Below are 24,513 nucleotides of genomic sequence, written 5' to 3' on the forward strand. Positions count from 1 at the left end.
GGAAGAGCGTGGTCTTGTTGAGCAAATCGCTGTTCTGCTGACCAACAAGAAAGAAAAGTCCCCAATCTGCCATTTTGCAGCCCCTGATGAAACCATGCGTGATGCAGAGTGAGTTGAAAAAGAGCAGGAGGAGGGCTGAAGGGCAGAATCCCTTCCCCAGTGGAGTGGCAACTACGTGGTCCGGAGTTTATCCTTAAATACCGCCCTGGTACTCAAGTTTGCCTCTCATCCAGATCTCAGGAACCCCTATTTTTCTAGATAGATGTTGCGCAGGTATTATATGAAAAATGTTCCCCTGGCCTACGCTACGGGAGAAGGTTTTTCCTCATACATCTTCTTGGTCTTTAATTGTTGCACAATAAGAATAAATAAACAAACGTCCTTAGGTGAATGGACAGTGTTATTTATTTTGTGCGGATGATGATGAGATGTTCTGCGAAACGAGTGGCACGCCGACTCCATCCCCAGCCCCCTTCCTCCAGCGTAGGTGAAAAGATCCTATTATTTCTGATAATTGATGCTGAGGGCTGTGGCGTGCCTCATTTAATCAGCACTGTTCAGCACACTCCAGGGATGTAATTCATGCACACTTTAACATCCAACATGGCTGACAAGGCTTGGACACACAACCTAACGGCTACATCATTTTTTAATCAGCTATCTGAGGACTATTTATCTAATCAACAAAGAACTCTGTCACATGGAGACCAGAGGTGACATTAGCACGTCTGTAGTTTCTCAGTACGGCAGTGGAGGAAGATTTTTAGGGTGAGACTGTAGATATTAAGACTCTCCTAAGAGTAAAAGCATATTTCTGCTTATCAAAGTGTATAAAGAACTGAATTTGAGCAAGTTGAAGGGGGTTAATCTGGTGTTTTGGTGAGTACAGTGTCTTAAGCATCCTTAGAAAACTTTGTAGGTATCAAAGAGATGTCTCCTCAGACACACACATGGGTAAGTATTTCTAAAAGCATCTACTGCTTTTAGAAATAATGGTATGTGAGCGTAGTGGTGGTAAACTTATTTACTACAATACCTAACTAAACTAGACAGGAAAAGTAGATTCATTAACACGGAATAAATAGCATCCCTATTAAAGAAAGCAAACACGGAAACTTTGTCTGCAAGGGGTTGGTCGCAGATGTAAAGGTATTGCCTGAACAGGTACAAAGATATGTGGTAATTGGGAATCATTGAGTTTAATTGATTCCCAGTTACTCCACATCTTAACAAAAGGCTATACCGAAGCCTAGTTTTCTTCTTCATATGCCGACATACCTACTCTCACTTTAAGGTGTACACGTTTAAAACATATAAGCAAGCTTATTTTACATACAGCACGTATGTTAAATGAGTATAGTTCAGCTCACAAAGTGGAGTACTCAAAAGCACCAGCAAACGGAGCTTGCCTGTGTCCGCAGATGCAGCTGGATGTCCTCCCAGAGCTTCAGCTGAAACGGCAAGCTGCGGCCACCGTTTTGTCATCGGGGCTTACTGTAATGGACAGAGACCTAACATGTAATCATCTCCCACTAGATTTAAGTATCTTCTATTTGGATTGAGTTTTTAGTGCTGTCTTTCAATGGCGTTTGGATGTTCAAAGACTTGTACAGCCATTAAATAACCTGTATAGCTTCCACTTACCTGTATAGCTTCCACTTCAGAGCGTGTGCATTACAGTCTCTGCCTTACAAACTGCAAAATTGCAGATAAGGACCTAGAAAACTGAAATAACGTAGGGGAATGGCTTCTGCTCAAGCTCAGTGAGTCCAGTCAGTACCTACAGAGTCATGGCAAGGACCTTCACGACTCCCATACTCTATGTGCTCGACAGCCGCAGATCCTCTCTGTTTGCAACGGCCAGTCAGTAGCATTTCTTCACATCAAACCACAAGTGTCCTAAGTCATGTTTGATTTAAGCAGTTTGTGAAGGCTCTTCATTGGACAGCCACAGTAGTAAACGCTTCTGACCCTTCCAGATTCGTATGGGTTTTTAAAGGTCCAAGATGTAGATCTGGAAGCCGAATGGTTCTCAGGTGGTTGGTGAAACAGAAGGACAGATTGGCGGGAGTAATATATTTTAAAAATAAACAAGCAGGAGAAGTTTGTTCGGAAGAAAAAAAAGAGTGGGAGCCAAAGTTGTTTACCTTAACTCCAGAAGAGGTCAAAGCCGATTTTCTGGAAAGATGAGTTTATTGACTCAAGATCAACTCCTGAAGGTGTGCACCATTAGCAATTTTTTTAGGTAGCTAGATGCCCAGGACATTGCTTGGTGAGCTGCAACGCTCCTTTGCCTGCAGTTTGTCTGTAATTATTCACTTTTGCCCAATGCTCTTAGAAATCACCCTCTCTACGGGCCGTTTTCTGGTGCCCGTATTGCACGAGGCGGGTGCATCTCCGCAGCCTTCTGTGGCAGGGCACTACTGGCAGATGCAGCAGAGTGGGGGGCGGAAAAAGGGATTTATGGCTCCTGGAAACGCAACCCGTCCCATTTCAAGACTCTTCAGGTCGAGTGACATTTGCAGAGGGATGCGGGTGAGGAGCGTGCCTTGCTGCTTCCCTGAAACGGCAGGGCTTTGTTCCGCAGGACTCGGTGCATCAGCACGATGGGGTTGAGGCTAGATCGAGGGTTACGTGCAGAGAGTTTGAACTGGCTTTTGTATAACGTTGTGTGCAAGAAATACTGAAGAAAACTTGACGGCCGTCGTGGGTAACGCAACCCCCTCTGAAACAACAGATCAGTGGTACGATAGCCCTGTTTTATAGAGAGCACGTCCGTCGAAAAATAGCTAAAATAGCTATCAGCCCTCGTGAAGCGCCAGGGTTTCGGCTGGTGCTTTGCCGGGCTGCGGCCCCTTCCCAGCTGTACGCAAGGAGCGTGCAGCCTGAGAGGCTGCGCTCGCTGATAGAAGTGATGCAAAAGGACGCGTTAGCGTTTAGGTGGAGAGGTGGCAAGGTACTTTCTGAAAGTCTGAGCTACCACGTTTCGAATAGCCCTGAAACGCAAAGCTGGTATTAAAAATGAAAAAGTTGCAAGAGCTTCTTGGATAAGTAAAATAGGAGGAGTGGAGGAGGGAAACGGGAGGGCTTCTGGAGAGGCTGTGGTTATACGCCCAGCATAATCCCCTCGGGAAGGAAATGGGCTCATCCAGCCCTCCCTCCTGCATGCAGGAACTGCAGAGTTTTACCACAGCAAAAGTTTGCAATTGCTCGTCACTCATTTGCCATAAAAATTATGATGAAATTTAGGATGACATAAAAAAAAAAAAAAATCCAGGCAGTTTGATTAAACAAGCAAGCAACTGCTTGTTTGTCAGGCATATGCAAACCCAGGAATTACTCGCTTCCAAATGCGTAGCAGCGTTGCCAGGCACTGCAGGTGATGTTTTGGTGGAAGAAGGGAATGCTTTTCCAATTTCTACGTTACTGAGAGGGGAAAATTCACTCCCTAGGTTGGTGTGTGACTTTCTAGGGCTGAGCTGACGCATCTGTTTATATAGTGTGTGGTTCTTTCACAGCGTATGGAGATTTTCAGCTAGCTGCTAAATATTTTTCTGGTATGATTGAACAATTGCTGACCTCCGTCCTACCTAAGGAGTAGCTCCTGCTATAAAAAAAATGAATATACATGTGGCCCGTTGAAACACTTGACACAGTTACATAGAAGCGCATCATTCTTTCCTCCTCACAAATCAATCTGGTCGATTCCAGGTCCTTAACTGGTGTATCTGAACGAGATACCCCAGTACGTATCTGCTGCAGGAGTGATGCATCCCATCATAGATGATACAATTGAAAGGAGCTTCCTTGCAAGAACTCAAGAAATCGTTTTAACCCTTCATCTTAAAAAAACGCATCTCGAGCTCCGAGAGTCAAAGCTTTCGTCGTTCTGTGCTTTGTGATTTCTTCCCATGGTCACTACTGGGAGGAATGGCCGGACGATGGCTTGTGCCGAGTCAAAGATTGCAACGATCCCGGTGTTGTTTTGCAGGGTTGTTAAAAGCCGAGCTCTGCGCCGTTGGGTGACAGATAATGACTTCTTGTGCTAGTCCAGGTTGAGTGTTAGGACGCACAAATTAATTTGCCCAGCGAAGATAAGAGTTTAATCTTGGCAATCTAAATTTCTGGAGTTAATGAGCTTGGATAAGAGCAGAAACTGTGCTGTTACTCCATGTCTACGCACTGGTCGGGATGGGGGGGCTGCTTTGTTTGCTGCGAGGTGTTGTTTTTCTGTGGGCAGTGAAGCCAGAGATCAGGGCAAGTGTTGAAATTAATAAAAGATTTTCTTGAAACATTATTAAAATACATTAGTAATTCAGATTGTGGTAGCACAACACACTAGGCAGAATACTAGTTGCCATTTTGGTACAAGCTAAATTAAATACCCAGTGTCTTCTGGGAAACGGTTAACTTCGTTCCAGATATCTGACATTTCAGAAAGGTGTTTGTCTGGATTTTTCTAGTATCTCTAGTTAGAGACACTTCTTAGTGTCTTTTTTGAAGAAAATAAGCTTCCAGAAAATACTTTGATCTACCTTAAAGATATTTCTAATTAGGGAGCTTTGTTGCTGTTAAATAAGGAATTAAGTATTTCTTACAGCTTTTTATTGGAAATCGGTTGGGTTTATTTGTGTAAGTGTATATATACTATATAGAGAGATATCCAGAGTTGGCAACAAGAGCTTTTGTTGAATTAACTTTTGAACCAGCAAGTGAAGCCAGACCGGACGGACCAAATATCCTGAGAAATAAGTCAAAGACAAACCAGGCAAATAATGACCGCCAGTGCCCGTTAAGGCCGTGTTGGTAGGTCACAAAAACGTGTAGGCAGTGTGTAATTTTGAAGGCAGACAGGGTAGGTTGGCTAAGCTGGGCCCTGGTGTTCGCACGCCCATCCATCACCCCGCGGAGGCTGCGCTTGGCAGTGTCCGAACCCTGCTGATGATAATATTCGTGAATCCTGAAAGACAGCAGAGCACCGCGAGGAAGCAGGCTGGAGCCTAATCAATGCTAAAGGACACACTCGGATGTATCAGGACCTCAGGATCACTGCAAAAAAAGTCCATTTGTTTAAAGAGAAGAAAAAGGCATGACACTTAACACATTAAAATGGATTATTTCATCAATAGGTTAATAGAAAACCAGGCTGCGAGTTCACTTCCTGCTCATACGGCCGTACTCGAACGTGCCATTAAAGTGTGAAAAATGAAGAGGGACTGGGAAAGGGTCTTTGTGTACTGGAGACGTCTTCCCTTTCGGAGGGGTGCCAAACCGCGATTTTGCCTATTTATATGTAAATTTTTTTCAGGAGAAACAAGTTTTCAGCTGGGGAAATTGTGCCTCTCTACTTGCTGGTACCTTCTGGGACTTATGTTAAACATAACTTAAAACTGAAGATTTTTTCGTATTGAAGGATGCACACAATTAAGATGTTTTTAGGTTTGATGATCTTTAATTTTTAGGTAGGTCTAACTTAGCCTTCCGGATAGTGTTATCTCTTTTAATTTCAGCAAGACACATTCTAAAGGGTGTCACTCAGGCATCCAGTCCTCCGTTATCCCTTTGAGTATATAGCATTAAAGCCTGCAGATGGCTTTATTAAAACAGCGTATAGCTTAACAGTCTAGGGTGTTTAGGCATTTCTCTTCCAGCCTTAGCTCTTCAGCTGAACATCAAGCTTTTTGTTAAAGATCGGAATGACTTCACGTCACCGTTCCTTTTCTGTGGAAGCAGCTGTTTGGTCTGAGTTTCATGGGCATTAAAAAAGTTCTCTCGTAAATGTAGAAAGAAAATTTAAAATGGTAGTATCACAGGACTTGCTATGTTGTGCGATGTTCGTGTCATCCTAAAGGGTGAGGAGCATCTGTGGTGAGGGGGAGCGTGGTCTTACTTGAGATTTACCATATGAGTTTCTTCATAAGAAACTCTGAGGTGAATGGGAGTGGAAGACTGTTCCATTTTCAAACATCTTGGAAATTAATCATAATTCATGTAACTGATGCTGTCCTTTTTAGAAGTCTCACACCCAAACTCAAAGCTCTCCACTGTCTGTGGGCAGGAGGGCTGGGTGACCTGCTGAGAAAGGCGGCTCAGGAGGAGGTCTGGATGCTCTTCCACTTGTCACTGACCCCCGTCATCTCTTCCCTGCTCCTGTAAAACAGATTTTACAAAATAGTTGCGTGCCAAGCAGTGCTGCATCATTATTTCTTGACTAGGTAAGCTGATGCGGTGGCTGGAAAGCCTATAGAGATACCACTTTTAGCAGATCGGCAGTTCCCTCCTCAGATGGGGGGACGTCCATGGGTGAAGAAGAGGGGACACCTCTGTTATTTCAGTCGCTGTTAGGTGCCAGCAGTGTCATGGTGTGCTCGGATGCTTCATACGGCTCCTGTCTGATGAAACTCGGGCTAAACATATTGTTGATTGAACGTCCTTCTCACGCTGTGAATTCACTCTTGAGGCAAAACACGTCGATTTTAAAGAATGTGAAAATGTGCTCTCTCCTAATGAGCAGAGGAATGGAGTGCTTTTGAGCAATATTTTCTGCTAATTGTAAAATGGCAGCTGGGAACTCGGAGAATCTCCAAGTTTGGGGCAATTCTAATAAAGCAAGGGTGTTGCCTCTTATATAAAGAATATACATTTTTTTTTTTTACTTTCCAAATAAACACGTTGATTTTGCAGTGATTTGCCTGGGGGAGGAGGGGAGGAGCACAAACATCATTTGCATCACTGTCTACTTGACACTCTTCAAAATAAGTAATGCCTCTAAGCTCAGTTCTACAAATAACACACATTGTTGTTATGGGGGTTTAAGGCCTTTACATCGCCACCTCAACTTTTAAAGGTGATGATGTAAAAAGGTGTTTTAAAGGTGAACTACAGGCACCAAGTGACGAATACGGGCTTTTGGAGGAAAAGGAGCTCTTGGCTGGCCGCGTTTTGTTGTTAATTAAATCGCATTTTACAGTAGCTGTTTTGTCTAGTCGTGTATCCTCTGTACAAATGCTTCCTGCATTTTTTTTACTTCTGCTGGTCTGGTTTTGTCTATTCCAATAGCAGATCCATTTAATCTTGTCAAATCGTGTCACGTTGTAGAGACTTACAAAATCACTCTCAATAAGAGGCTTTCCGTATCGTCCGTGGATTGCAGGGGCTGTGTAGTCCCGTGTGCATTTTCTGTGTGTAGCTCTTCACGTGTTAACAGGCTTGTGCTTGTATTTTACTTCACATGCTATTTTGATGTTTCTTTTCTCCCCTTTTTCTTCCCCCCCCGCCCCCCCCCCCCTCCTTTTTCTTTATTTTTATTCTCTTTTTTTTTTCTCTTCCCCTTCTGCTCTCTGGACGCAGCCAAACGCAAAGCTTGGAAACTAAACCGTGTTGGTAGCCTGCGAAATATATACAGCAGCAGCAGCACCAACACCGAAGGTAACAAACCCACCCGTTTAGATGAACACCTCCTCTCTTACCCCTTTTTTAACCCGCTTTTCCAAAAATCGCCCTCCTTGCCTCTCTCCCTTACCCAACGTGGGCATGGAAATCAAATTTGCCCAAAGCATGCGTGCTTTCATCTCGTGTTTGCAGAGTCATTCCAGTTGGTCTTTTCATCTTTTTGTTTGTGCGTTTTATTTTGCCATTCATGTTCCTTTCAGCTTACTTAAATTTTGACCTTTCCCTCTAGTCGTGGAGTGGTGATGTTTAAATTACTTCAGGAACCCATTTTCTTCTTTTATTTATTTTTTTATATATATATATATATTTTCCCTTTCTACATGTGGGCACTCAATGTAATATTTCCCAAGTTATTACAGTTTTTAAAAGTGTTAGTATCAGGTGTAATGATCTGTAGCCAAATACAATAGTGTGCCGTGACATTTAAGTAACAGTCTTAATTTGTTTTGTGCAAGCCTTCTCCATAATGCTCTTTGCAGCTCTAATCCAAAGGCGAGACAGTGCCGGGTCATTTGCATGTACTACTCTTGCTTGTAAATTCTGTATATTGTTGTATTTCTAAAGGTCACCTGGTGCCAAAGTTCACAAATTGACTTACATCGCTTTTTTTCCACCGAAGACAGCCGTCATGGCTTTTGTATAATAGCACATTGAATTTTATTTTTTTTTTTCCCCCTCCACCTTCATTTGAACAACACAATTATAAACTTCCTTCTTTTTTTTTTTATTATTACAAATGTCAAAGGTCAGAATTACTTGGAAGCCAGGCAAGGAGAGAAAAAAAAAAAGCTCCAGCCTCCGCCACCATCTCCAACAGCATGTAACAGGGATGGTGTAAGAAATAGGGAATGCAAAATAGGTCACAACTCAGTAATCTCGGTGTAAGGGAGGGGGATTTTTTTTTTTCTTCACTTAAGTGCGAACCAAATGGGTCAAGTAATCGCAAGCGCATGCCCTAACACTAATTGACTTATTTTGGAATGATTATAACTGTAATATTTTTCTTAATGTCACTGTTTTCTGGGCTGTTGATTTTAGTGATTGCCAAGCGGTGGCATTAAATCTCTTGTAAATTTTAAATTGCATGCTATTTCTGTAAACAAGTCCCTCTGTTCACATCCTGATCATTAACCTTTGGTGATTTATATCACCGTCCTTTTTTTGCACAATTACTGCTGTATTGCTGTCGGATGCCTTGCTCTCGCTGCCAAACAAAGTGTACATAGGAAACAAAAGTGTGATTTTTTTTTTTTTTTTTTACTGCAGCTTCGTAAGGAAGCTTTTTTAATTATAATTTTGTTTTATTTCTCAGCGTAAATGTAAAATTATTACCTTTCAGAGCAACAGTTGCAAAACTGTCTGTTTCGATCCTTTTGTTACCTTTTCAAGTACGAAGCGCAAAATATGAAATGAGAGAAAGTGATTGTTGGACATTAATAAGTTTGGGGTTGGTTTTTTTCCATTTAATAGGAAACTAACTAGAGACTTTTTCGTGATTTGTAATTTTGTATGTATTTGCTGTTTTTTATCTCCCAGCCAGATTCTTCTTCTCATCAGTGTGCGGGCATGTTTGTTGTTACTGGTTTACTCCTTGAGAAGCTTGTGGTTTCATATCTACCTGTTATTAAATTGCACCAGAGAAACGAGTATAAAGAATTCCCTTGCGTTTTACAGATAAAGATTTCATTTTTTAGAGCCTGTCTAGTTTGAGGAATCTTTTATCTTGGTGATCAAACTAAGTATCAAAGGCACCTTGGATAAGCGCATGGGAACATGTTCCTGATGGCCATGGTCCAAAGAGTTTTGAGACATATCAAAACGAAATTCTGAAATTAGGCAAATGTGTCTTTTTTTGGGAAGTATCATCCCCACTAAAAACTGAACATTCGATGTTCTCCATAGCTTTGCATCTTTGAGCTGGTACCTTAAGCCTTTGTGTGAAAGCTGGAATGGCGAGACATGCAAATGTCGAGTTAATGAGCATTGTAAGTATTAAAAGCCACATGTTTACATAATTATGCCTTCAAAAAAGAGAACGGTGATAGGAAATGACAGTCCAGAATAACAAATCTGCTTTAGTCTTTAGCACATGCTTGCTCAATTGCACTTACGCCTTTTTCCAAACCAAAAATATTCCCATCGGGTACAGTCCCGTTTTTGAAAGCTTGATCTAGAAAGCAGCCTCTCCGATAATTTGTAATGCCGGTCCTATTATTTAAGTATTCTGTATGCTTCCAGGTAGCAAAATCTCCAATTAAGACTGAGAAATCTGCAGCTCGGGTGCTGCAGTGGTTTTGCGGATGCTTGGCAGAAGCAGGTCTACGCGTGGTCCTCAGCGTGGTGGGTCTCTTGTGCTTACACAGGGCCACCTTTTGCTGTGCACCGTGCAAAGCTGCGAGTCCTCCCTGAATGTGCCTCCTCTCTCTGGGCTATTTGATAGCAAAAATATTGCATTTCTGATGTGTCCGTCCTGGTCGCAGAGGAGTGAGGAAGGGCAGGATCTTCACAGCGGTGGCTGGGTGTAAGGTCGCAGCTGAGGAACTCCAGCTTCTGAGGGCAGAGAGAAGCAGGACGCTGTACAACTGTCTCCTCCGCTGTTCCTTCATCCGTTATGTGGGATTGCAAGAAATTTTATTTTCTTTAATTTTAGAGTTTGCCTAAGACTTAGTTTTCAGATTCGGGTTTTTTCTATAGGGAGCCACTGACAAGTGACAAAGTCCCACCTGCTCCTTATTGCGGGCGGCCAGGCTTTAAGCAATCCTTTGATTCTCTAGGGGGAAAGTATGTAATGTCAGTGTGTTATACCTAAAACAGACCCCACCCTGGTTTTAAGACAAGCTGGCGTCGCTTGTAGCTGCTATCATAGCAGTGTTGTTAAAATACAGAATTATTTTTCCCGTATCAACAGATTTTGCAGCACAGTGGAAAAGAGTATCTTTACAAAATTAAATGGCTGTGCTCTGCATGCTATGGTTTAACATGCATAAAGATATTAAACCCTCATTTTTCCACTCTTCCCGGTTACATATGTGCCGTGTTAAACAGTGCTGCATCTGAATTGCCAGGCTCTCATGGAAAACTTCTATTCTGCATATTCATTAACTCCCAAACTACCGTTTGCTTAAAAGGTAGCGATGCCGTTGCTGCCGTGGTGCTGTGCCTATGCAGAAAGTTCGCTTTTGCTAACCATGGCAGATGGAGGGGGAGGCTGTTCAGAGCACCCGAGATAAGCTCTGCCCAATAGACTCGGCTTCGCAACGCCTCTCAGTTAAGCAAGCTCTTCCACTTTGAAACACGTATAATTTAAAAAGTAAACCGCAGGCTTGAAACGTGTTAGGAAACACCTAATGCAAGTGTAGACTCACGTACTGTATCAACTGAGTTTTAAAATTACTTCATGGATTTCTTCAAACCGTGTTGTCTTGGCACCCAAATAAAACAACAAGTATGTATGGCAGGGGGGTCTTAGTCCCTTGAGCTAGAAACCGGCCTTTCATCACCAGTTTGTCACTCACGGGTAGCGGTATAAAACAGTAGCGCTGGAAAATTCTTCCAGTGGAACACAACCTTTATCAAGAGCTGTGGGCAACCGATAGCAGAGCTATATTGTCCTGATAGGGTTGATTTTCAAAACTAATTAGATTTAGACACTGGGTTTGGAAAGGGGAGAGAAGTATTAGCATAGTCATGCCCAGTGGGACATGGCACAAATATTTCCTTAATTGAGGCTGCTAATAAACATACTTCTCTTCCGACTTACAGGGATAATTTACACTAAGTGGCAAAAGGTAAGGATAGTTAACATTATACAGTACGTAAATAACACGCGCCTTTGTTGTAAACAAATTGTATATCGTAAACATCTGATGTTGATTGCTAGGGCACCTCGGCGGCTTTTCATTCTCATCCTTTTGACAAGATGAAGGGTTATTAAGGAAGGGTGCTTGAGCAGAAGCGATTTTTGAGAGAGGGAGAAAGGCGTGATAAAAAGGGAGTTTAAATAGGTCTCAGTGTTACTTGAGGCAGGCTTGACTAGGTTTCAAGCTGTAACCTCAACTCTTGAAGATGCTTCACGGGTGTTTGAAATACGCCATTGAGAAGCTTTTGGTTCTGCACTTGACTTCTTGTTTCTGGAAAGTGTTTCCTGTGTGAGTGGCAGCATCCACCAGACGTACACGGTGAGCTACTATTAATTAGCAGCAGCACCAGGATCCTCTGATGACAACTATGTTGGGCAAAGATGCAAATGCACAATCTGGCACCTAGTGAAAGCCAGAAGATCCAGTTTTATTTCTGCTTCTGGCAAAATATCCATGTATGCCTATGAGAAATGCCTTAAGCCTTTGTCTTAAGTCTTTGTTTTATACCCATGGAAAAACAGAATTTTTTTTTTTGTTTAAAAGCAAACTTTTGGGATGGGTGTAATTTCTGACTGTAGAGTGCCTGGCGGAAAGGGAGCCCTGTCTTCTGGTGACTTCAGACTGTGCTTGTGGTTACCCACCGCTGGTGCAAGGTGTCGGTGGCTATTTATGCAATTGTTAATATTGAGAGTAAAAGATGTGGGAAGTGGAAACTGTGAACAAATTGATATATGCACACCATTTAGAACCACTCTTATGGGATACCAAGAGGCGTAACTGCTTCTGGACATGTGTTTTCCCTACATTTTAGTAGACTTAATTGAGTTCTCTGGAACAAGTTATAGACTAATTGTATCCTGTAGTTATTTTCAGTGTAGTTCTCTAAATCTGATCTCTGTTACATACCATAAACACAGGCATTGGTACGGGAATGCAGTGAGACCATGCCTAATTGTTTGTTTTCCCTTGCACAGTCCTTTGCTTCTAAGAAATTGTATATCTTGTTTTCCGTAAGTGGGTGGGCTGTAGCAACGTCTGTCTTTTGGCAGAGCAAAACAAATGTTAACTTGGGTTAAATGCATTAACTTTACTATAAAAAGATAATGGCGAAAACAGTATATGCAGCATAAACAGTGGTACCATGTAGCTTCTTGGAAGTGGTGTGGAGGTTATGATGGTGTGGTGGTTCTCCTAAAATTCACTGATTGCATGCCCACTTCCACTGGTCCTCTAAAAAAAAAAAAAAAAAAATCACTTCTGTTTTAGGTTCTATATCATCATAATCTTATAGTTTCAGCTCACTTCCCATCCTAGCCACCCCTTCCCACTTAAAAAAGGCAAAACAAACAACAACAACAACATTTTAGACATCTCCTGTTGATAATAACTTCCAAATGGAAATCAGTTGCAGCTGGTTCTTTGCACTTTAACCCTTTGTCTGCTGGCCCTCCAGGAAATAATTGATGACTGATTGGCCCATTAACCTTTTTTTAAAAAAAAAGTTTGACAGCCTGGACTTGTGTAATGAGGAGGGATTCCTAGTGAAATCAGGTTGATGGCTGAGTTGCTTGCCCCTGCGGATGCAAAATTAGCCCCGCGGGACCTCGTCTGCATAGAAACTGGACACAATTAGTGTAATATCCGGTGTTATTAATGTAGTTTGGAGTAATTGGGCAGGTTGATTTCGACAGGTTGATGGTGCTAAAATACTATTATAGTGGACCTTTCTATGAATAACTGTTAAACATGGAAAACTGTTTAATAAAATTTTGTGATTGGGCTCACAGGGATTTAAATAGCACAACCTATAATTTTTCTGAAGAGTAAAACTGAACAATTTCATTCTGCTGCCTGGATTTTCCTGTTCGTGTATGCGGTGATGAAGGACGTCCACGTTCGCTACTCGTCTTTTGTAGGCATTGCCCTGTGGGTGACGTGGAGCAGGCGTTGCTGCTTTGTTTCACAACTGTGCTTACAAAAAAAAAAAAGGTGTATTTAAGCAGAAAATGTTTTGTTGAACACATCTTCAACTGGCACCGTTGCTTATCATCTGAGCTTTTTAGGGAATAAACCCGAAGCTTCGGTGGGTATAAGAGAGTGCAAACTTGTATGTTCTTAATGTATCATCACCAATGACCACGTTTCCGGCTAACTTACTGATGAACTGAAAATGTCCTTCCAGCCCAGCCCTGAAACTCTCCGCAGCCCTTGTAACCCGCGGCGGGGCCATACCGGGACAGACTCACCAGCGTGTTACGTGGACTTTGCGATGCTGAGCCACAAAGGCTGTGCAGGGTCTTTACAGCTTTTGTCACGGTGTCAGCTGGTCACAGCGGAAGAGGTCAGGAGATGAATCCCGGAGCCTCTCCTTTGGGAAAAGGAGACTTGGCGTATCAAAGAGCGACCACGGGAAATGGCTGGAGGTGCTTCCTCAATTGCACTCCAGCCGCCTGAATAGCCGGGTTTGTGTCCTCTGCCATAGGTCTCCCATAAGCAGAGGAATAACTTCCTGGAATACGTTTCTGGAAAACAAAGCTTGCAGAGGTACCGCTGCGAGGACGGTATTTCAGCCTCGCTTTTAAATGGTACGCTGGCTGAATCGCGGAGTTTATTTCTCAGAAGCCTTTCTTGGGTAAACCAGCTTCATGTATATGATCAGGTTTATTGGCAAATAGTAGATAGGAGGATTCAATGATGCTGCATCTTGATTGTATATATTTATTTTAAGGTCTGGAATGGTAATGCTGGAAAGTCACCTAGTACTTAAATGCCGGGATGAACTGATACAGGATTAGTGCAGAGGCCCTCTAAAGATACACCACGTGTACTTGTTGAGCATCAGTTATACACCACATATACTTGTCGAGTTGTTACGCATTGAGAAGTCAGCCCTGCCACGTGCGCTGGAGAAGTCTCCTCTCTCCTTGTGCTCTTCTGTGTCTTTGCATCCCTACAGGGCTTTGCATCCTCCCTGCTTGACAAGGAGGTGTGGGGAATTTTTAACTTGGGGTGGCAAGATGACCGTTTTCTCTAGCAGGCAGCTCCTTCAGCTTATACCGAGCCTTTGGCTTACGTAGAAATGGTATGGCGTATGATCAGGGGAGAGAGGTGCAGGGAAAATACGACGCAGCCTGGAGCAGAGCTGCGAGTGGGGAAGGGAAGGGCTGAGGGAGAAGGGCACGAGGGGCAGAAAATGGAGTGAGGCTGAAAAGGGCCTTTGTGTTACTGCAGGGTGCAGGATCCCTGCCGTAGCAATACGCATCTCTTGCTACCGCCCGCACTGAGTAACTTATATAGCAGGATTTTCTGAACATTTAGTGACCATTGTTTGGAAATCCTCCTTTTGTAAGACTTTAGGAGTACAAAGTTTTATCGCTTAGAAGCCACTGAAAATCCTAAGAAGAATGAATTTCCTAAACTGGACTCTACAGGGGGCTGCCTCAGGTGGGATTCAGTTTTTCATGTTCTCTTCCTTCACCGTCGTTCCCTGTTCTCGTCAACATATGCATAACTCTGCGTATGCCCGTACCCTCCCCGCTGACCGTATGCCGTACCACGTCTGCGTAAGCAGACGACCGTAACTGTGTTGTCCTACAGGAGACGGCGCACAGGGCTGGACGTAACTTCCTTTATTGTTGAGTAGTTCCTCTTACATCTTCCTCATAAACTCTTGAAAGCTCTGTTTGATAAATGTGGCTTTTTCCATGATTTAATCGTAGCGTTTTGGATAATGAGTCTACCTGTTTGTTTTTAATACAGTGTTGCTAAAATGGAAAAGTAGTTATAGCTGTACGGTTGCATCATTTCTCTTATCTTTGTTTTCCTGCTTATCCCATACGCTATTTTTGTAGCAAAACTGCTGCTTCAGGTGCCCTCATGCACCTGGAAATAACCTTCACCTCCGCGTTTATTCTCACCTCAAGGTGCAAAGTAACCTTCTGCTATTTTTTGAGACTTCATTAAAGCAGCGTGGGCACTGGCCTTGCTAGCATGGAGTTTATCAAAGAAAACCAGTTATCCCCCAGGTTGAGAAAATGACTGCCAGCGAGCAGCAGTACTGTCTTTAAATCTAGTGCTAGATTTGTCGCTTATCTTTGCATGCTTATGGATGACAAGGTAATGCAGGAGTTTCATGGCTCTGAATATATAATAAGTCATTAGCAGACCAGCAAATGTAAATGCTCTTTCTAAAGCCCATTATGGCTGACGTTCACCAGAACTTTGTGCTCTATTATTCTGTTCCTTTCATGCTTCATGCCTGCCCTTCCCAATTCCACTCGCTCGGTTTCAGCTTCCTTGATTTTTTTTTTTTTTTTAATTTGACTTTTGTGTCCCATGTGTAGTTGGAGTGTGTGTCCATTTAGTTCAGTGCTGCTGGTATTTTCATACGCTGCGGTGCTCTGGCCTGAATACTTGTCCTTATACGCTAGTAGCCCTAAGGATATTTCATTGACCCTCTCTGCTAGCTCCTCAGATCATTTTCTCATCTCCCGTGTCGAACGTGAATGTTGAATAGGTCGAACTGATTTTAATCCTGTATTATAACCCAATGTATTTATGCTGTAGACAAGAAAATGTACACATCCACTTTTAATACATATGTACATGTAAACAAGTGCTTGAAGGAAGAGGGTAAATTGTCAAATTTTCTCTATTGTCAGCTCTTTATAGTCCATTCATCTGTTAAGTTATTTTGCGACACACTTTGGTTCTTACATTATGTAGCGCTCAGCACCTCAGGTTTAAATCCAAATAATGCTTGTTAGCCACGTTGTGTTCGAGAAAGGTATAGACTCCATACCAAACTCACAAACGCACGCAGGAACTGAATATTTACCCAAAACAGTACTTTGACTACATAACGTTTGGAGAGAAAAAGCACTGGATCTGCCAGTCATTTTCTGATGCATCGTGCAACCGCAGGGTAGTTGGATATATCTAGCCTCCAACCTCAAACATCCAGACCTGCATTTGCTTTTTCCATTGCAGAAATGCTCGTCAACCAAGATCGCTTAGGCCTAGCTATTGATATCCTTAAACTTAAACTTTTCTTCCTATTGCATGTTTTTTTCAGAACAAGAAGAGAACTTTGAGTTTATCATTGTCTCTCTCACCGGCCAGACTTGGCACTTTGAAGCCACCACATATGAAGAAAGAGATGCGTGGGTACAAGCCATAGAGAGTCAGATCTTGGCCAGTTTACAGTCATGTGAGAGCAGCAAGAACAAGGTATGGTACACAGAGTAATGCTGAAAATAAGCAACGGGTGGATGATCATTAAGATGAAAGCTACATCAAGAACTCTGAATTTTAAACCTGTACCCCTAGAGATGTGCGTGCATTACGCACACGACAGAGCAGCATTAGACCTGCACGCATATCTCAGCTGTTTCAAGAGAGCTGGTGCTGTAGCCTGTTTTACAATTTATTTTTACAGCAATTGAATTTATGGAGCCCCTGAATTATCTGTTTAGCCTTCGGTATTGCTCTTAAAATGTTGACTGAAACTTGGGGCTAGGTCACGGACTCTCCCTGCTGAGAAGTGGTGTGGTGTAGTGTAGTCACCGCTGCAGCTTCAGGATTGTTTCTGGTTAGAGGTCAGCAGAAGGCCCTTGAGGAAAAGCCTGTCTTGGAGAAGAGTGGAGGCAGACCCAAAACCCAGCGTATTTACTAGTCAAATCTCTAGTTAAATCTACTAAGCATGGCAAAATTTAACTAAATGTTCTGGTTGGCCTAACCATAAATGTGCAGTAGCATCCAGCCATAGGACTCTGCCATGATGAGGTAATACAAATCACAGAAATCAAAATTAAGCTATTGCTTTTGTGTCTGTTGCTTTACAAAGCATATGACAATTTTTCTTTTCTTTAATTACACTGAATTAATTTTTTATGGTTTTCTGCCTTAACTAATATCACAGAAAGCAAATCCAGAAACAGCTCATCAAAGCTTTTTGGGGAAGATGAACATTGTCTAAGAGGTACAGGCCTTCTATCTTGCAACGCTTTCATATGATGACAGAAGTAATTTGTTCTCCTTTCCAGTCAAAATAAATAAATAAATGTTTAAAATCAGAGACTTCTTCAGCCATTGCTCATTTTTGGAAGGACAAGAGAACTTCTGCTTCTTGAGTCTCTGTGTTTGCAAACACTTCACAGCTAGAGAGCAAGGTGTTGAGTGGTAGTGGAGGGAGAGAAGTGAGGAGTAATTATTCAGACCTATAGATCCTTTAATGTTATCCGCCTAACAGATGTCTTTAATGGCTTTATATGGCAAGGAAGAGACTCATATTTTGAAATGAATGCCTGCTTGCATTGCCCTGCTCTACCAGAGTAGATCAGACACCAGTAATTATCATCATCGTAATATAATTTACTTCCCGTTTTGTTTAAAAATTTATTTATTTCCAATATGTATTTCTGAGGTAGAGAAAAATGACTGCTTGTACGTTTTTTGCTTTTCCTGGGTTTACACATTCAACTACGTATGTTAAGGGAGCACAATAGAGGAAATTTGTACACTAACACCTACATAAAAATACTAATACAAAAGAGGATAAAGAGTGACTGGTAAGATTTACTACGCAGTACCCACAGAGAAGATTGGCCTTTGTGTATATTAAATATTCTTTTGAAAGGGAGAATCCGTTGATAAGATTATGCATGTACAGGGAGCTTTTTGGGTTATATATTCAACCCGCCACAATGCTCAGAGAGGTTTTTTTTTTCTCTGCAGTATTACTGAGGTCTCAAAACATGTCAGAAGAACTAGCTGGAACTACTAGTGTAGTTAGTTGGACAGGTTTAGTAGGTGTCCTGTTGATAGATCAGGAGGACATATCTCCACATGGCCATACTTAGGACCTGGTCCTCATCCTGCTTAAATGAATTCATTGCAGAGAATCCATTATTTGGTACAGCTAACACTTTTCTTCTCAGAAAGCTCACAAGACGGTTTAGTTGGGTAGAGCTGAACTACTTGTACATCGTGGCAGTCTCTGCAGGTCCAAGTAGAGGTCATTGGCAGGTCATTATGGAGAGAATTTAAATGGGAGCCATCTGATTAAATCTGACCTTTTGATGATAAAAAGGTTTCAGTTGCTTTTGCAAACCATCCCTTAGTCTTCATTAGCAAAAGCATAAACATCAATAAAAGAAATTGATTTTATAAAATGATATTCTTATCTAATTTATCTCAAGAAGTAAACCTACACTGTGACCACTTTACTCATGAATAGCAGGGTTCATTTTGAAGCTCGGTTTTCCTCTGCACAGTCTCCCCACTTGTTAGAATCCAGCCTGGAGACCCCAAAACACTGGGAGCTCGGGGGCAGGGTGGAGAGAGCCCTGGGAGAAATCCTGAGCTGTCAGGAACGTGGGAGGAGAGAGGAGTCCCTGCTTGGCAGGCGTGGACTTGCAGTACTTGGAGATGCCAAAGGATGACCATTTCTTGAGAGGCAAAGCAAGGACTTGGGTTCCTTGATCACGCTCATTCAACGTTGGTCTAAGCTTTGGGTTTTGCCATTCATTCAGCTGACAGTTGTGTCATCTAACCCTTTTTATTGGGTTCTTATTTGTCGCTTATGCATTTCTTTAAATCTGCGCAGTCCCGCCTGACGAGTCAGAACGAGGCCATGGCCCTTCAGTCCATACGGAACATCAGAGGCAATTCCCACTGCGTGGACTGTGAAGCACAGAGTAAGTACGGCTGGTTGGCTTCAGACAATTGACCTCTTCTCCTTCGTGGCCAAGAGTTCTTCTTGGCCGAGACTTAGGTGAACACCCGCCATGGGCTTTGTCTTTTTCGGTGTTACGTTCCATGTGTTGTTTGAATGTTTCTTCTTCATTATGGAGTTTGCTTAATCAGACTTATTTTATGTTAATTCATACTTAATATATGCTGTGTCAGATGCATCCTAATTTTTTCCCCTTGTTGTTTCACATGCCACTTTAAATGTCAGCATTTCTTTACTTTTCTTTGAAGAAAAGGAGAAAGAAGTTTGCTCTTCGACATCAGTTACTTCCATTTTCCTCCTCTCTTGCATGGAGAGGGCACGTGTGCCATGGTAACATTTTCAAAGAGGTAGAGCTTGATTGGTGGTTTTTTGGTTTGGTTTTTTTAGGGTTACTTGTCAGAAGAAACCAAAGTCATTGCTCATTATATCTGGATACTAGAAAACTGATTTGGGATTTTTTTTTTTTTCCTCTCCTTTGTGTTTCTTTCCCTTTTTTTTATTTTTTAAAACATATACTTAGTGTTCAGAAAAGTGTTCTCACGAATACTTTGAGCTGCGGTTCACCTCACTAACCCCAGCTGAGGTCATTATTCTGGTGCTCTTTAGTTCCAGGGGTTTGCAACAAAGCCACAAAAAGGAAGTACTCTTGCTCTAAAGCAATTAGTTGTAGAAGCAGGAAGATTGAGAACTTGTGCATTTTTATTTCTTTGATATTTGAAAGTGAGAACTTCTCTTGTGATTTTTACATGTGCTTAAAATGGAAAAATATTCATTTATTTTTCTTTGGGTATAATTTTTTTTTTTTAAGACTTGCTGTTCAAGATTTTGACTACTAGTCTAAGCCATTCTAACATCCCAGTTAACTTTAAAATGAACATTCATTTGGAAGTGCAAGTGCTTTTGCGTGACTAATTTGCTATCTGTATAGTTAGCAATTTAGCTGATTCGGTCATCCACCAAACAAACCTGTTATCCCCTGCCTCATCCTCAGAAGGCTTGAAGGGAAGGTGGTTAGCACATTAACAGCCACTTAAAATAAAAAAGACTTTTCCATACCATCAAAATGTGCTTCACATACAGACTGGTTTTAATTGCTTCTTTTGAAAACTGTCAGATATTCGTATGCCGTCCACAGGAGGTGGATCAAGATCACAGGCAGCTGCCCGGTGCCCGGCAGCTCAGCGCGCAGGGATGTGAGCCCGGGCTTTGAGCACCAGGACTGGGGTGCTGTCAAAACAGCTTGGTGACCTGCTGGAGGGAGATCCCAAAGAGAGATTTCACAGGGACTTGTCACAGACAGAGAGAAATATTAGCAACATGGATAAATTAAGGTCTTTACATTCCCCTGGCTAGTAATCCAGCAGGTGATAAACAAGGGAAAATGTTGGTTTGGCTGGTATTTTACCATATACAGCCCAAAGTCACTCTTATTTATTACTGTTCTTTCATATTGACCTAGTAGTCATTCAGATTTACGCCAAAGCTATAGTTCAAGTAAAAGGCATATAAGATGCCGTGCTGTATGTGAGAAGGACGGGGTCTTCAAGTGACCTAGATGTATATTTAGCTCATTTGAAGTACTCACTGCTGTCTGAGAGCAGACCGCGATGGGAGCGTTACTGATTTCTGCTCCCGTCTGTCTGTACAGCCGTGGGTGGCATTTTCCCAGACCCCGCTCAGTGGTCACCCAGCCAGGGCGGGAACGTGCAATCCCTTCCCTGCAGACAACTTCCCACACCCACGCATGTCCTTTCGACGCATCCGTGATCGTTTCAGCTCTACCCAGAGCCCACGCTGTCCCCAAGGTGCGTGTTTCTCGCCCCAGCCTTGCACGTACCCCAGTATTTATGCAGCCAAGCTAGATGTTTGCTCAGGAAAATGATTGTGCGAGAAAGCAGCCCTCCCCCCCCCCCTTCACCAGGTTGTTTTTCATCCAGATTGCTTCGTGGGTCAAGCTGGCCACGCGTGCAGGGTGCCAGCAGAAGGGATGTGCCAAGAACATGTTGCTGAGAGAGGGCAGGGTGGGACTGCCCTTTTTGGCAACACTCAGTGCTTGGTGCTTGGTTGTTGTAGCTGGGAGGGGGGGTGGATTTTGGAATCTCAGCTGGAACCTCTCTTAATTGTTTGTGTTCCTGGAGATGATTTAAAACCTTTTTGACTCTTCTTGCCATTTGGCCTTCCTAATTTTAAGGCCACCATCTTTCCTTTTGAAAAATTTGAGGTATTTCCAAGGCGTTGTATCTGCAAATGTAAACACGCACGTGAGGTGAACCTCAGCCCGCTGCTTTTTCTGCCAGGCTTTGCTTTATTTCCTTCTCTCCCTTCCTGCCTTGCCTGGGCAAGTCCTTACCCCCGGAGCATTTAGCATCACAAACACCAGGAAAGCTTACGTAGTTTGCATCTTCACAAAGCCAGATGTTTGGGAGCAAAGGAATACGAGATGTTGCCGTCCCTCAGCTCTATTCAAGAGCCATCAATCTTCCACTTCAGAAGTCTCATTCTTCCTCTTTCTAGAGCTCTTTGCCTTTTTAGCACTTCATCACAGCACTTTGTTTCACCGGGGAATTTCTGCCTTGTTGTATGTTAATCAGCGGCAGCAGTACCAGCAGCATCTGCGCGCCGCCAGCCTTCGGGCCCTTCGGCAGTCTCAGACTAAAGTTTTTAAGTCCTTTTTTTTAACGTTCCCATCCCAGACCAATAGATGAGGCAAAGCGCTCTTTAGGTGCTGGAGTTTTTGCCCAAGAAGACTTCATTTCATGTTTCCGAAGGAAACTGCTGTTGCCTTTTCCCAGAGCGCTGGAGTCCCAGTGGTGACCGGGAGAAGGCACTGCAGATGATCAGATTGCTCAGGCAAACCCAGCTAAATTCCTGCCCCCGAAGGATTTTAGCTCTTCCAGTCTTACTGCCTGAAGAGCAGATGAGAGGCTAAATACGAGTCGCTCTTTCAAGATACCTGGAGAGCGTGGAATATCAGGTCTTTTCCGTTGTAGAAGAAAACAGAGAGGGCTTAAAGAGGTGTATGTTGTATTTGAGAGCCAAACACTGAAGTAATAATTTGGGTGGCCCTGGGAAGCCTATCAGACCCATCACAAGATTCAATTTTATATTCAGAATTTTAAAAAAAAACTTTTAAAGGAGAGGAAAGATGCCAACTTTTCTCTCTTTTGCCGCAGCTCTTTGCAAGATGCCTTCGGCCCCTGCTTCTCCTTCTTTACCCTGGCTCTGCTGCCCCTCCCTGCCCCTCGTCCGCTCAGCCCAGCGCTGTCTTGCACATGCTGAACTCGGCGGGGTTTAGCATGGCAAAGCCTTTCAGCAGCAGCCTCATGTCCAAAGGGATGAAGGAGATGGTGGCGAGGGGTTACTCTCCCAAAAGACCTCTTCCAAGAGCTTTCACCTTCCACTGATCAATCTGGTTGAGGTGCAAGTCAAGCGGGGAGGAGGTTTTTAGAGAAGGAGAGAACGAAACCCCTTTAAGAATACGGGCAGCTGAAAATTGCAATCTGGGAATATTCAGTGATGTTTAAAAGGTCATATTTTGTTTGACAAATTGTAAGTAAGACAAAGAGGAAACTAGCTTTATAGCACCTATAGCTGCATTGAATGGGCTTTTTCCTTCTTTTACCGTCAAATTTGGATGTATGCGTACTGGAGAAAAGCCTGCCACATGCTTGTGAGTATTCTGAGCATCCTCCAAATCAGAATTACACTTAGCATCAGCAGGAAAAGTGAGCTGATTTTGAATCATCTTAAAAAAAAAAAAAAAAAAAAAAGGGAAAAAGCCAGGTTGAATAGTCACGGCTTACTACCCACGTGTGGTTCTTTTCCATATAAATCGGTGGTAACAAATTTGAAGCATGAGATTTAAAATGTGCTCAACTACATATGGGAAGAGGAAGATGCAGATCGGAGCAGTGAATTGAAAACAGGGACATCCCTGAGCATGTAGTTTACAACAGCTTGCCTTTCTTGTTGGCGGGTAGTGACTTCTGTCATCTAGCATACCTCCTTTTGAGAACAATTTTTCACCTGCGTACACTGAAACAGGCGTTATAAGTGACACCATGTCAGTTTTTTCCCAGAATCCATCCAACGATGCCGCTTGTCCAAGCTCTTCATTAGAGCCCTGTCTTGCTCCTATCCAGTTGTAACCGAGATCAACAGGTCTGGTTTTTCACCGGATGTCTGTAATGAGTTTAACACTTGCCTTTCCTAGTTTGCCACCTTCACACTCAGCCGTGTGTTGTCAGATTATTGAAATTTAAAATACTATCTGGCCAAAATTTCATGTAACTTCTTGGTTATCGCTTTGGTGGACTACTTCAGTCGTACCAGCACTGCCAGTTGGAAGTAGGTGAATATTTAAAAAATGTATTCAGTAAAAGATACAGTAGATGCGTTTCAAGTACACAGAGGTATTTGGGAGGGAGGTCGGGTCCTTAACATCAGTTCTGTTAGAATAATTGGAAAAATATTAATCAGTATTTTTTCTCTTGCTTCATTCTGAGTTCGTGCTGCTTTGAGCTCACTGCACTTTTTATTTTTGTGAAGATAACCCTGGTCTTTGCAGGTCAGGGACGGGGATTTCATTCCGAGACACAGTTTGCAAATCTTAAATTATTATCTGCTCCGTTTAAGCTTTTACCGACAAATGAGTATTTTGGGATTTTTAGGGTGTTTCAAATACGCTGCTGGTTCCCCCACTGGCAAGACACCAAAAGTAACTGGTGGGGTGACCTGAAGAACATGCAGGAAAGGAGTTTGTCAGGGTTGTCTTACCAAGGACTTGGCAAGCATGGAAGGGCGTTTTGTCTCACCTTATTTTTTGGAGATCTGCAATGCTGTATATTCCTAGTATAAGACTTGGTAGGGACAGGAACGTTTTAAACAAAAGATCTGTTTTTCTGCTCAAGTGAAATAAGATGAGAGATCTTTCTTGTTTGGGGATATTTTTAGATTTCTAAGGACTGACTGAAAAATGTCAATCAATGCCTTCAATGAAATGTGGGACTTTGCAATTAAAATTATCTGCTTTCCTTTCATATTTTTTGTCCAAATGTGACATGGCAAAGAACTCGGAAATGTTTTGTTTCCACATATTTTAGCTGCCAAAAATAACTTTTTGGTTTTGGGTTACATAAAGTAGAAACAAGTCTTTGGATGAAATTTCCCCGAATGGAAGGGGACACTGGAAATTGATTTTCTATCAGCTCTAAATTTTATTTAGATTTGAATAAAAATTGCCTGCCCTCTCAATTAATCACCATTTTCCTGCTTGGCATTTGTGATAGCCTACTAGTTCTTTGGGAGGCCCAGGGTAAGGCGAGAAGAAAAGATCGGACAGCAGGGGGGAGAAAAAAAAGCCACCAAAAATTCCTCCCATACGTCTTTCATTGCATTTGTTAAAATGAGTGTTTGCTGGAGAGAGGGAGATTCATACAAATCTAGATTTAAATAACACAGGACAGC

General features: G+C 42.6%; 1 protein-coding gene across 3 annotated transcripts in view; it reads left to right on the plus strand.

Moving 5' to 3' along the window:
• AGAP1 (ArfGAP with GTPase domain, ankyrin repeat and PH domain 1) overlaps nt 1-24,513 on the plus strand; it is a 386,681-nt gene that overhangs the window by 323,675 nt on the left and 38,493 nt on the right. For all 3 annotated transcript variants that reach the window (XM_075511168.1, XM_075511170.1, XM_075511169.1), the window contains 2 exons: nt 16,387-16,541; nt 18,919-19,009. In XM_075511168.1, the coding sequence (XP_075367283.1) occupies nt 16,387-16,541; nt 18,919-19,009 (246 nt within the window). The remainder of the gene's footprint in view (nt 1-16,386; nt 16,542-18,918; nt 19,010-24,513) is intronic.

Source organism: Mycteria americana, chromosome 9 (genome assembly GCF_035582795.1).
Source record: "Mycteria americana isolate JAX WOST 10 ecotype Jacksonville Zoo and Gardens chromosome 9, USCA_MyAme_1.0, whole genome shotgun sequence".
Classification (NCBI taxonomy): domain Eukaryota; kingdom Metazoa; phylum Chordata; class Aves; order Ciconiiformes; family Ciconiidae; genus Mycteria; species Mycteria americana.